Source organism: Peromyscus maniculatus, chromosome 12, assembly GCF_049852395.1.
Source record: "Peromyscus maniculatus bairdii isolate BWxNUB_F1_BW_parent chromosome 12, HU_Pman_BW_mat_3.1, whole genome shotgun sequence".
NCBI lineage: Eukaryota > Metazoa > Chordata > Mammalia > Rodentia > Cricetidae > Peromyscus > Peromyscus maniculatus.
The window spans coordinates 14,997,786-15,011,198 of NC_134863.1; the positions used below are offsets into that span (position 1 = coordinate 14,997,786).

Sequence of the window (13,413 nt, forward strand, 5' to 3'; positions counted from 1 at the left end):
CTACTAGGATTGGGACCAGAACTGGGACCTCTTTGACCCTCATGAACATTGAGTCAAGGCCAGCATGAGCTCTTCCCTCTTCTCCATTATTGGCATATATCTGGGGGATAACATAGACCGGTATACACAGAATGGGGCTATGACTCTCCAGTGAGTCAGAGGAGGCACATTTAGTCAAATCATTAGTACAAGCAAACAAGGTAGATTCAGGGCCATGAAAGAATCTGTAATTCTCTAGGCTCGTGTTGATTCTTTGGGCATTTGAGCAAACCTTATAAGGTGAGGAAGCAAGACTGTAATTTGAGGACACGATGTAGGTACCTTGTCCTTGGCAGGATGATTCACCCTCATCAGGGCATACATAAAATTGTAGTCCCTGGAGGTCTTTTTCTAGCCAGTCTTCTCCACAATGTGATTTGGTAACCCCTATCCCTTCCCCAGAGCCTCACCATTTCACCCCTGGAAAGGGACATAAGAGAGCAGAGTTCCACCTGAAAGTTTCCCATACCCAGCTTTTCCGAGTTCCCATGTCCAGATTTGTGGTGGATGAGGATTTGTGTAGGCCAGGTTACTGAACTCTGGTCAGTCTTATCTTTAATGTGTCCAAGTTTGACGGTCCATCTCTCATTGTCTTCAGTGGCTTTTTTTTTTAATTGGGGATGATGAATCCAGGGGATGACAACAACCATTTCACAGCAGTTGGGGTGGTGAGAATAACTGAGTAGGGTCCCTTCCAGACAGGTTCCAGGGTACAGGCAGGGATCCTCTTTATCCAAATCAAATCTCATGGCTGGTACTGGTGGGAGGGTTTGGAGGTAGGAGATGGCAAGATTCCTTTCACAGTCTGGTCAATGGTCTAGTGAGCTTCCTGCAAAGCCAGCAATGACTTGAGAAGGGAATGATTTGAAGTTTGTGCTGGGGAATATCTCAAGGTTTGGGGAGGATGGGAGGTGTCTCCCAAACATAATTTCAAAGGGTATAAGCTCCTCCAAGTAAGAAGCACATTGGATCCTGAGCAGGACAAAGAGGAGGAGCTTGGCTCAATTTTTGCCTGTTTCTGCAACCAATTTGGTCAGAGTTTTCTTAAGAGCCCTATACCTGCTCTCTATCTGACTTAATCTCTGTTGCCTATAAACTCAATGTAATTTCTAATTAATATTTAATACCTTTGTCAGATTTTGAGACACTCTGCCCATAAAGGCAAGGCCATTATTGGGCCCCAAAGCCTGGGGCAGTCCAAACCTAAGAATTATTTCCTGAAGAAGTTCTAAGTTACCATTGCAGGAGTCTCTATTCAATTAGGCTAGATTTCTACCAATCTCAAGAACATGTCTACAAACACTAGCAAGTATCTATAGACCCAAACAGTAGGCCCTATAAACATCTGCTAAGATCTGTTTACATGTAGGCCCCTGTTGCATTCCAGGAATTTGATGGCCTGGAGCAGCAACTCTTTTTTTTCCCCCTTAGAACAATGACCCCTTCCTCCTCCATTTCCTGTGTGCAATTCTTTTCAGACTAGCCAATCAGATAAGACTGTGAGGTTGGACCCCAGCCAGTAGAGAAAAGACTCAATCTCTACTTGAGTTAGAATAAAAGCCAAGTGTGCTTCCTGTGTGTTCACTCTTTGGGGCATGCCCTCTTGATCAAGAGCGAAGTCTGCTACTCCAGATACCTCTGTTGGAGAGGTGGTCTCTCTCTTTCTTTGACATCCTGAATTTATTTCTAACATTAGGGAGGTGGGAGACGTGAGAGGAGTTATGAAGGGGGAAGAATGTAATTAAAGTACATTGTATGAAAATTCTCAATGAATTCATAAAAGCATTATTAAAAACTTAAATCTTAAAACAAAAAGGAGAGCAAAATAGAATAAACCAATTCTTAAGGGTTGTTTAGCTCTAGTATTCTGGACAGAATGTATCCAATTCCAAGTTCCCAGAATTTCCTATGTTCTTTGTCTAGGTATAGGTGCTTTCCTATGTTATAAAGGAGAGAGTTACATAATAAAATATACAATTCTGACTCCTAATAAAGTCACACTAAAGCTTAGTAGGCTCTAGACGATAGGTGGATTCTGTTTCCAAGATGGACAAAGTAATGGGGTCCTAAGGATAGAGTGTCCTGCTTCTCATATTTTTTCCATTTGACTAGACTTCAGAGGGACCAAATTTCCTGTCTAGAATTTCAGACTGGATTAAGCATGCCTTTAAAATGCCTAGTTCAATCCCTGACCTTCCCCCTCCCCAAAACAGCAACTCACTCTATTGCATCTGTGAGAGACATGCCCCACTTGGGTGCCTATGTTCCCTGCTGGATAATTTACACATGAAAGTAAAAGTTGATATACAATCCCAAGGCTTCCAAAGCATTAAGAGCTCTGTTTCTAAATGTCAGAGAAAGAACTCCACACTCTGGATGTTTCTACCTTTGCAATCTGCTAAGGCAGATGGCCACCTTCCGAAAATGGTCCTTACCAGGCTTGTAAGCAAGGGCAGTTTTCAGACACTCACAAAGCCAAAGACAAGCAGGATCCTGAAAAATGGAAGGTACTGAGATCGGGTAGAGGAGCCCAGTACACACATTTGAAGCTGGTTGCTGCAGTCCAGAGGACTAGGGGCCAGTTTCTTTCCTGGTTTTGTGAGTCTATAAACATTGGTGTGGCTTACTCACTTAGTATTTCTCTCACAAACACCTCCTCGTACCAGCCCTTAACTTGTCCAATCGGCAGAACACCTGGGACGACACAGGCTGCTGTGACATCTCACTGAAATATCTCTCAGGTGAGTAGTAATTCGTTCAGCTTGGTCTTCTCGTCTGTTCCCCGAGGCACTAGGGAATCCCTAGCTCAGACTGCCAAACTGGAGGTTTACTACTGTCCCCTGGCTCTCGTACCCTGTGCCAGCCCACAGCAAGCCTCCTCGGCTTCTCTCCAGGCCGTGAGGTAGGTATGGACACTGCAGATCTTGAAGTCACAGAGACCCAGGTTCAAATCTTACCTCTGTTTACTTGTCCGTAACTTTGGGCAAGGGTCCCTAACCCTGGGCATGCTGTCTTGCAAAATGCCAGTGTTAGAAGTTGGGGGTGACAAGAAAAGAGAACGGGGCTCACATTTTAGTGTCTGGACAAGGCAACCGTTAGTTACTCCTGGTCAAGAGGGTATTCTCAGGGACTAAACACACCCGGGCAGAAAGCAAGTTGGTTTTGCATCTAACTCGGGTGGAGACTGTGTCTTCCCCCTTTGGCTGGGGTCTCACATCACAGTTTAAAGATGAGCCGGTGTCAAAAACACCTGGGTGAAGGGAAGAAAGGAAATCAGAATGGGGTCAGCCACTTAATTTACCTATGCTCCCAAATGTAGCAGGGCCTTTGCATAAACACTTTCCTGGGTGGAGGGTGTTAAAATATTTGCATACAAAGTGGAGGAGACAAAAAGCTTTGAATTCTTTGTTGCAAACACAAGTTTTATAGTCTGAGAGAAAAGACTCATACTTAATGTTTTTTTACACCAGGAAAATTCCCCTGCTAGGGGCTCGCAGTGCGGATTTATCAGGGTCATCAGGTGACTGGGGACACAACCGCCTCCAGCTCTGCTCAGATCTCCACCAGGCCACCCACTAGCATCCATGGGAATAAGCGCCGTGTCTCGGTCACTAGGCACTCCCTTATTTCAATCCCCACACTTGTGGTTTGTTTACAATAAAAATTATAAGGAAGAGAAAGAACAAAAGAAAGGCACACCAGAGCTGGTTACTTGGGCATTTCAGCATGGCCTGTTAAGACAGCGGTGGGACTCTGCTGCCTTCTGCCTTTTCAACAAGGAACTGCTCCAGCTACCTTGGAAACCGAAAGCTAAAGAAAGGAAATGGAAACCGAAAGTTAATGAAAACCAAGAGAATCGGGAAACTGAATCTTCTCTTTCTTCCAGAATTGAGCAAGACAGCCATCTGCTTACTAAGCCTGGTCCTCAGCTTCTGCCTCTGAAAATGTCCTTCTCACCGCCCAGTACCTGGGAGAAGATGTTTCAAGAACTGATGCAGGAGGAGAAACCCAGGGCCAAGTGGACCTTCCAGTTGGATAAGAACATTTTACCCAACGTCATGGCCATGGGATGGCGGCAGTACTTGCAGACAGGACTTGGCAGGTGAGTGGGATTTGGCAGCTGGTCCTCCTGAAGACCCCACTGAGTTCAAAATAGCGACTGGCAGCTTGCTATCATAAAAGCAAGAACAAGTGTGGCTAGCTAGGTTCCCCAGTCTTTTACGGTCATGGAGCTGGTTAGGGTCCCCTGGGCTCCAAGCCTCTACCCTGTTTAATATAGGAAGATTTTGTATCCTACCAGGTCTCCTTGTAAAAATATTTCTGGAGTCCTTGAAGAATGCCTCCAAATTCCTCCCAACATATTCCTTCCTTCTCTCTTCTACTGGATCCCCAGCCAGAAAAGGCCTGGTTCTGGAGCCACCTGCTCACCCCTCTTATCAAGAGAAAGCATAATAAAATCCATACAATGGAAAAATGGATTTATCTACAATTTGGACATGGCTGTTTTTAACCTTTCTCTGCCTTCCATGTAGCAGTGTTATAGTTTATAGAAAAGATGAGACAAAATCTGCATGAACATGTCACCAGAAATGTTGGGGTGCCCTACTATAGTTGCTTAATGACACCAGGAGAGGTAGGGTTCATTCTTTGGGTTCTTAATTTCTTCAGTAAGAGAATTTTAGAACAGACAGGACACTCAAATGAAAGTTTGAAGACAATTTTACTAGAGTTTCAAAGTAAAATCACTGGGTAGGCAAGCTGTAAATCTCGGTGGCTGCCTGGAGGAGGAGAACGGAGAAGGGGCAGAAAGGCTCTGCCCTGTGAGCTAAGTTGCCGTGGAGCTGTGTGGTGGTAGACAGCCACATGGCAGGGATGGGACATACAGAGAACAAGTAAGTAAGGCCAGCGTCATGGAAAGCATGCCTAGAGCAGAGGTGGGAAGGAAAAGCTATGTTTTCCTGAGTAATTTGGGGAAGTGGACAGACTTATACAGCCAGGCAATAAGAGTTGCTGAGTTGGGTTTTGTGAGCTACAGCCATAAGGAGCAGGAATTCTGGGAAGAAATGGTCACTATCATTAAAAGGACATCCCATTTATCCCTGTAGCATGGCTTAAGGTGAACCTGTCTTCTTAGGGATGGTCGGTCAATTGGCCAGGTGCTTGGCTGTCCAGCCAGAATGTTATCCACCCAGGCCAGAGATTCTCTTCTCTTGACAAAAAAGGGTTTGCCCTTAATGGGCCTTTGTTGCTATTCTAACACATAGATTTAGTTGTGGGATCTGTGAGAGTTGACCTTCTCAGGAGATACAAATTATTTTACTCAGGGGCAAAAACTTCTAGGGAAGGACTTCTCCACTCCTAGCATGGTATTTCCTGACGTGACCTGGAAGTGAAAAATGGAGGGGAGGGATCAAATTTTAACGGAGTCTCTAATAGGTTTTCTGTAGTGCAATAATAGGTTTCTCTGCCGATGCAGTAAGCCAGGTCAAGCTGAACTGAAAAGGTAAAAGAACAGGGTTATTTTGAGCAAAGCAACCCTCCCCCCAGTGAGTTCTCTAGCCCCAGAGATCATTCTGAAGAAGTCACATGCCCAAACTGAAGCAGGTAGCTTATATAGCCTGTAGGCAAATGGTGACGATGTGTCCACCACAACTGGGTTTGTGCACAAGTATGTATGGTCAAAAGCTGAGCACTTTAGGTGGGGACGTCAGCTGTTGGCCCCTTCAGGGGAGGAGCTACTGCAGTCATCCAGAATGTGGAACTGGGCTTTTTGGTGTTGGAGATTTTCTGAAAGGCTGGGATTTGGAGGGAGATGAATGGGGCTTTCTGGATCAAGCAGAAGTGAGCTGGAGGGTCCCAGCTGAACATCCTGACCTTTTTGGGTATATGGGTGCCAGTTCAAATCTGGATACTTCCTGTTGGCATGGGACAATGTGGGGAGGGGGAGTCAGGAGTCAGTGAGCTTATGTTTAGTGGGAAGCATGGGTGAAGAAGCATTCAGTTAACTACCACCCTGGAGACCTCAGGAATCCATTCCAGGAAGAAGCAAAGAAGGCAAGTTGCTAGGAGAGAAAAAAATAGATTATTACCACTGGCCCTATGAACAGGGCTAGCCATGGGAAGAGTGGAGACTGCCAGAAAGAATGGAATGGAGATGTGCTCTGGTTGTATTGACAAAGTTCTTCAGACAAACATGTGGAGTGATTCGATATTAGTTTCTACCAGGCCAGATTCCATGATACAGTAGCAGAACTCTTTCCCCAGGAACTGCAGGTGCCTGTAAAACAGCTGGAACAGATTTACACCTTGGTGTCATAGCAAAGACTATGGCTTTGGGTTAAAAGGCATGAACATTTTAAGGGAAAATATATATAGCTCAGGAGACAAAAGGGATAAAGGTGAATGAGAAATACATAAGAGCAGATAGGCTTGACCATCATGGCCCCTCAATGGAACATTCTAGAAAACCAGAGGGTGCAGGGTCCCAGTTGCCGGACGGACCATTCATCCTGGGTAGGTAACTACTTGAGCCTGGAGAGGTGGTAACAGCACTGATGTCCCAGGAACTTGGCAGCTGAAGGGGTGGTGAGGATTACAGTGTAGGGTCATGTCCTCCAGGGCTCTAGAGACTTAGGAAATAACTGCTTGGGGAATACCCCATCCCCTGGGGAAAGTGGGGTGGGCTCGGGAGCAGATGAGTCTGTTAGTATGGGGGCAGGAAGATAATTGTCAGCATGTGAACTGAGAAGGGACCATAGGAGGGAGTGGTCGGGTAGGGTCTAAGAGGGGCTCTAAGAAGTGGAACAAAGCCTTGGGACCTATGTAAGATTTGGTGGATATCTAAAATGATCTAGAGTGCCTGATCCTGGGATGATGAGGTCGTTTTTTTTTAAGGAGAGCCATCTGTCTTTTGTCTGTGTGGTTCCTTTATTTAGGAGTTCATCCCTCTTCTCTAATTGATGACAGGGCTGATAGGAGGGTGTCAAAAACAAAATATATCCTGTAGATTCAGTGGGGCTAGAGGCCACTCCCTGGGTTTTTGGAGGACTAATGTCCCCAGCAGTAGATTTTGGATACCTCTGCAGGGAGCTGGAGGGCCTCCAAGAGCTCGTCTATAAGGGGTCCATTGACAATGGGAGCACCCTTGGTAGTGAGGAAGCCCCTTTCCTTCCAAAGGACAGAATCGGTATGGGCTATTAAAGAGGCATATTTAGAGTTGGTGTAGATGTTAGCTACTTGGAGTGCTCTACTCAAGGAGATTAATTTGGCCTTTTGTGAAGAGATCTCCATTGGCAGGTGAGTTGCTTCAACTGTTTCAGTAGAAGTTACTCCCATGTAAGCCACCTGGTGGTTTCCTAATTTGTCTATAAGAGAGCTTCCATCAACAAAGAGGCTGAGTTGGGGGGTGTGTGTGTCTGTGAAGGGTTGGTTTAGGAGACCAGGCCGGGTAAGAAGAAGGCCTCCACAGCCTTGGGGCAGGAGTGGGAGGGAGTATCAGAGGAGGAAGGGACAGGGAAGAGGTTTGCAGGGTCCTGTGAGGCAATTAAGGGAAGAAGATGGGAGTCAGAAGAGAGTGTGGGAGCCAAGGAGAGGGTGTCCCCAAAGTACCAGAGGATATCGTGGCCAAGAAATGGTACCAGACAAACAGGTATGACCAGAAAATAGTGTGTGAAGAAGCATCCTGCAAGAATGCAGGGAAGTGCCTGGTGGTAGTGGCGCTCGCCTTTAATCCCAGCACTTGAGAGGCAGAGGCGGGCAGATCTCTGTGAGTTCAAGGCCAGCCTGGTCTACCGAGTGAGTTCTAGGACAGCTAAGGCTGTTACACAGAGAAACCCTGTCTCAAAAAACAAAACAATACTGCTACTACTAATAATGCAGGGAAGAGGCAAGGTCTTAGGAGGAAAGGAGGGGGTCTCATACATCTCCAGGACAGAAATTGGTTGAGGGAACTGTGGGACCCAAGTGAGAGGTCAAGAAAGGTAGGCCCTATGTCCACCAGGAAGGTGATGGACTTACCCACTACCTGGAGCATTACCCTAGGCCTGGCGAGGGTGATGGGAGTCTCCAAGTCTAGATACCATCAGTTCTCTGCCAGGCTGTGGAGCTCAAAGGCTGGAAGAGTCTCAGATGCCTGTGCTGGCAGGGCTGGACCTCCATGGTATGGCACAGAGGACAAACCCACATGGCGGCATTCCATCTTCCACTGGGCAGGCTGCTAGCAGACAGGGCATGGCCTTGTTGGCAGCTGAGGGTTGGGGCAGCATTGGGACCAATGACCTTCCTGGTCGATTTTGAAGCAGGCCCCTGGTGGAGTGGACTTTGGCTGGGCTCAGGCAGGATGGAGCCTTGTGGGCTTTCCCTGTTCCGTTTGCAGGGGTGCCGATGGGCTCAGAGCAGCTGCTGAGGCATGAGCTTGGAGCATAGCATTCTGTTGCTGCCGAGCCTGTCAGGAAGACTCGGCTGCCTCCTCTCGGGTGTTAAAAACCTTACACGCCATTTTCACCAATTCCTGTATGGGGATTTGAGGACCATCCTCAGCCTTTTAAAATTTCTTTCTAATATCTGGTGATTACTGAGAATTGAAGAGGGTATCCAGGACTGCGGCTCCTGCTGGGGAGGCTGGGTCAAGGCAGGTAGAGCAGGTGGTTAGGAACCTAGTATGGTAGGGTGGAAGAGCAGACAGAAACAAACAGGGAGGTAGGATTGGTTGTGGGTGGAGCGGGTGGAGCGGGTGGAGCGGGTGGAGCGGGTGGAGCGGGTGGAGCGGGTGGAGCGGGTGGAGCGGGTGGAGCGGGTGGAGCGGGTGGAGCGGGTGGAGCGGGTGGAGCGGGTGGAGCGGGTGGAGCGGGTGGAGACAGGATCCCAGCACAGCCAGACCAAACACCAGGAGAGCCTAGTGAGTAAAAAAGGCAAAGTGGGTACCTTTCAGGGGTCCTACCAAGGCATACCACTAAGAGAACACAGCAGGAACTAACAACAGAGTTAGTGCAAAGTTTATTGGGGAATGGAAAGAGTTCAAGAGCGAAAGGCCGTCTCGGAGTGGAGATACGAGAGAGGCAGGGAGACAGACAGACAGAGCAGGGAAGAGACAAGAGGAAGAAGAGAGATGGGGGTGCCAGTGACTCAGGCAGCCCAGTCGGGGTTCAGGGTCAGGGTCAGACCCTGGGTGAAAAGGCCCCTGGAGCCACCTCAACCTCAGCCAACAAAACCTGGGCCACTGAGCACTGGCTGCAGAGAGAGGCGTGAGTGCTGAGCACAAAAGCCCTGGATGAGGGAGCTCAAACCATTTGTTTGGGGCATATGGTGTGAGACAGCCCCAGTTTGGGTAAATGCGGCAGCAGGCACCCCAGGGGTGACTGAGGGTTGGGCTTAGACTCAATGTTGCCCATTTCCAAGCCTGTGCCAGAGACCAAAGACTAGGGCAAGGCATCTCCTGAGACAGCCTGGGGTCAAGTGGCAGGGGTGAGGGCAGCCTTTGGGAAGGATGTCTCCTAAAGCAAAGGTCCCCCAGAACAAAGACTTTCTTTGCTCCAAAAATGGACTGGACTTGTGCTGGTGCAGTCACACCTTGGCAGGGGACCCTAGAGGTGCTTGACCCAGAAGAGGTCTTGACCTGGAAGAGGTAACCAGTACTTCTGTAGGCAGTGGCTGGAAATGGGTGGACTTACCCCAAGGTGAGGGGTGAAAGCTGACCACATCTAGCAGAGAGAAAGATAAAGGGAGAGGAGTGTCCCCACCATGTGGCCAGGGGACCCAGTCCACCCTGCAGGGAGGCTCAGCTCCTCCCAGCTTTTTGGCACCAAGATAATAGGTTTTCTGTATCTCGATAATAGATTTTTCTGCTGACACAGTAAGCCAGATGAAGCCAAATTAAATAAATAAGTAAGTAAGTAAATAAATAAATAAATAAGTAAATAAATAAATAAATAAATAAATAAATAAAAGAACGGGTATATTTGAGCAAAGCAACTCCTGGGTGAGTCTTCCAGTCCCAGAGATCAGGCCAGAGAAGTCATGCCCCCCGAAATGAAGCAAGGAGCTTATATAGCGTGTAGGCGAGGGGTGATGATGCGTCTGCTACAAGCTGGGTTTGTGCTCAAGTGTGGTCCAAAGCTGAGGGACTTGGGCTGCTGGCAACTTCAGAGGAGGAGCTGCCATAGCCACCAAGAATGTGGAACTGAGCTCTTTGGTGCCTTCTCTTTGTTGGAGATTCTCTGAGAGGGTGTGGTTTTGGGGAGACAAATGGGGCTTTCTGGATCAAGCAGGAGTGAGCAGGAGGTTCCAGCCAGTCTCCTGTGCTAATCCTGAGCAACCCCTTCGGGTACAGCAAATCTCCTTGCCTGACCCCTGCTCAGTGCTAGTTCTTAAGAATCAACTACGATCAAGCAGCCATGTTGCATATCACTTTACAGAAAACCTGTGGATAAAGAGAGAAGGCTAAAACCCAGGTCAGAGAGTGTCTGAGGAATGAACCCTTCTTTACTGGCTTCCCTCCCTGTAGTCCCAAGCCAGCTCCAGGCTGTAAGAACCAACTGTGCTTACCTTGTCAGGAGATTAAGAATGGCTGGTCTGGGGAGACAAAGCCTCTGTCTCTAGAACCCCGGGACCTTTTCTAGGGCCCCTAGAGCCCTCAGCTCTACTTCCCCGGTCCTGCTGCCTGCCCACCCTTGACCTACCTCAAGCATACTGTGTTCCACCCCATATGATCCCTCAGATAGACATTTCCACGTGTTCCAATCTGTTTCTAAGATTAGTCACGTTGCTCATTAGAGGTGATGATGCTCTGTCATAGGTAGATGAATAAGGTTGGTTTCAGTGGCCTAGGCTGAGGAAACAACCCTCTCCCACTTGCCCTGTATTTCCCAAGCAATTCGTATATACATTTTCTTACTCACTTTTCTTACCGATAAGGGGCTCACTAATACCTGTGAGGGATGACCTACAGATAAAGGGAGGTAACACTGGAAGGCATCAGTGTTGTCTGTCTCAAAATAGGTGCTTTATAGGGGTTTTGTGTTGTCATAATGATGAAGAAAGGTCCACGCATGTAGTAACAATTCTCTTCCTTTTTATTATTTATTTATTTGTTTGTTTGTTTGTTTATTTTTTGAGATAAGATTTCTTTGTGTAACAGCTCTGACAGTCCTGGAACTCATTTTGTAGATCAGAATGGCCTTAAATTTACAGAGATCCACCTGCTTCTGCCTTCCAAGTGCTGGGATTAAAGATGGACACCATCACCACCCTGCAAATTCTCTTCCTTTTAAGACTTCCAGAGAGGCTTTTATGATCAAATAGGAAGATTCAGTAGTAACAGGAAAGCATCTAAAACACAATGACTTTTGTTCTTGCTTATTTGTGACCAGGTCACTCAACACCATATGAAGGGGATTCCTAGAATCCCTTAGCTGACCATTTCCTCTCAGGTCAATGGTCAGCTAAAGACACAGTGGACTTCTTTGTTCTGCCTACAGGTTCCAGTGTTCCATATGTAACAGATGGTGGATTTCTGCTCAAGTGAAGATCCTGTGCCACATGTACCGGGAGCCAGGGAAATCTCAGGGCCGGGTACTCATGAGGATCTTTGGTCAGAGGTGCCAGAAGTGTTCTAAGTCTCAATTTGAGAATCCTGAGTTCTTCACAGAGAGCATCGGAAGGATTATGGAGAACCTAATTAATTATATTCTGCAGAAATACTATGGGCATGGCTCCAAGAAGAAACCATCAACTTCAAATGAGAAACCTCTTAAGGTGCCTTTGGATAGACCCCATGACACAGCCAATTGTGAGGCATGCACTCTGGGCTACCCTGGAGGGTGTTCCTTTGCATATGAAGCAAATCTGCCCAAATACCCATCTTCCCAACCAAACAGCCACAGCTCTTCCACACCAAAGAGCCACAGTTCTCCCCCACCAAAGACCCACAGTTCTTCCCCACCAATGAGCTACAGTTCTTGCCTAAAAATGAGCCTCAGTTCTTCCCCACCAATGAACCTTAGTTCTTCCCCACCAAAGACCCACAGTTCTCCCCCACCAAAGACCCACAGTTCTTCCCCACCAATGAGCTACAGTTCTTGCCTAAAAATGAGCCTCAGTTCTTCCCCACCAATGAACCTTAGTTCTTCCCCATCAAAGACCCACAGTTCTCCCCCACCAAAGACCCACAGTTCTCCCCCACCAAAGAGCCACAGTTCTTCCCCACCAAAGAGTCACAGTTCTTTCCCACCAAAGAGTCACAGTTCTTCCCCACCAAAGAGTCACAGTTCTTTCCCACCAAAGAGTCACAGTTCTTCCCCACCAAAGAGCCACAGTTCTTCCCCACCAAAGATCCACAGTTCTTTACCTCAGACTAGGAATATGTATGTTGAGAATAGGCATTTTGAGGAACACAGAGAGATCAATTACACAGAGCTGTTAATTGGTTTCTCTCTTGCTGCACTTACCTTTATTCTTCGACTCTTCAAATAATAGGCTTATCATCTTGTTTTCATACTATGGTTATCAATAATATGGATGTCATTTTAACATGACAGTGAATTGATTTGAGATCAAGCAAGGCCATGTATGTAGAGTAAACATGGTTTCCTGGACATGCTCTGAAATGACATACACACAATGGACCCCAAAACAAATCTGTATTAAATCACTGAACACTCTCAATTTGCTTGCTCACTTATTTGTTATCAAGTTATATTCATTAAATCTTGACAAGAACTAATGGTCACAAGTATTATAAACTTGGTGTGATAGACTGAATAATGTTCCCCCACCAAAAATGCCTTTATTCGACCCTCTAGAACTGGTGACTGTGCTATAGTATTTGGAAGAATGGATTTTGTAGACATATTTAATTAAAAGATCTTGAAGTAAATTGCCTTGCTTTCTTGGGATAAATAATACCAAAAAGGTCCTTTTCTATCTTTTTTAATCAAGGTCCACCAAAAGCTCAATGTTGAAGGCTTGATCTCTGAGTGATGGTGCTATGGGAGGTGATAAAATCTTTAGAACATGGTGCTGTACACTGTAAATATGTATTACTCTCATTGGTTAATAAAGAGCTGACTGGCAGGTAGCCAGGCAGGAAGTATAGGTGGGACAACCAAACTAAGGATGCTGGGATGAAGAAGGACAGAGCCTAAAGAGTTGCCAGCCAGATGCAAAATAGGGTAGAGGTAAAAGCCATGAGCCTTGGGGTAGCACATAGATTAATAGAAATGGGTTAAGTGGTAAGAGATAGTTAGTAACAAGCCTGAGCTATCAGTCAAGCGTTTATAATTAATATAAACCTAAATGTGTTTATTTGGGAGCTGCTCATGGGACAGAAACTTTGCCTACTAATGGCATTCCAATGTGGGGCCAAAATTTCCACTTAAG

At 46.7% G+C, this 13,413-nt stretch overlaps 1 protein-coding gene and 1 long non-coding RNA gene across 2 annotated transcripts; one reads left to right on the forward strand and one right to left on the reverse strand.

The window, feature by feature from the left end:
• The first annotated feature begins 3,589 nt into the window (after positions 1-3,589).
• On the forward strand, positions 3,590-12,910 carry Rtp4 (receptor transporter protein 4). The gene is made up of 2 exons (XM_076548631.1): positions 3,590-4,141; positions 11,514-12,910. The coding sequence occupies exons 1-2, from the start codon at positions 3,624-3,626 to the stop codon at positions 12,505-12,507; spliced, it is 1,512 nt and encodes a 503-aa protein (XP_076404746.1). The 5' UTR covers positions 3,590-3,623; the 3' UTR covers positions 12,508-12,910.
• Positions 4,741-8,817, reverse strand: LOC121821678 (uncharacterized). The gene is made up of 3 exons (XR_006062464.2): positions 8,056-8,817; positions 6,129-6,327; positions 4,741-5,534 (listed from the first exon to the last, which is right to left on the reverse strand). It is a non-coding gene; the product is annotated as an uncharacterized LOC121821678 (long non-coding RNA).
• Positions 12,911-13,413: the final 503 nt, after the last annotated feature.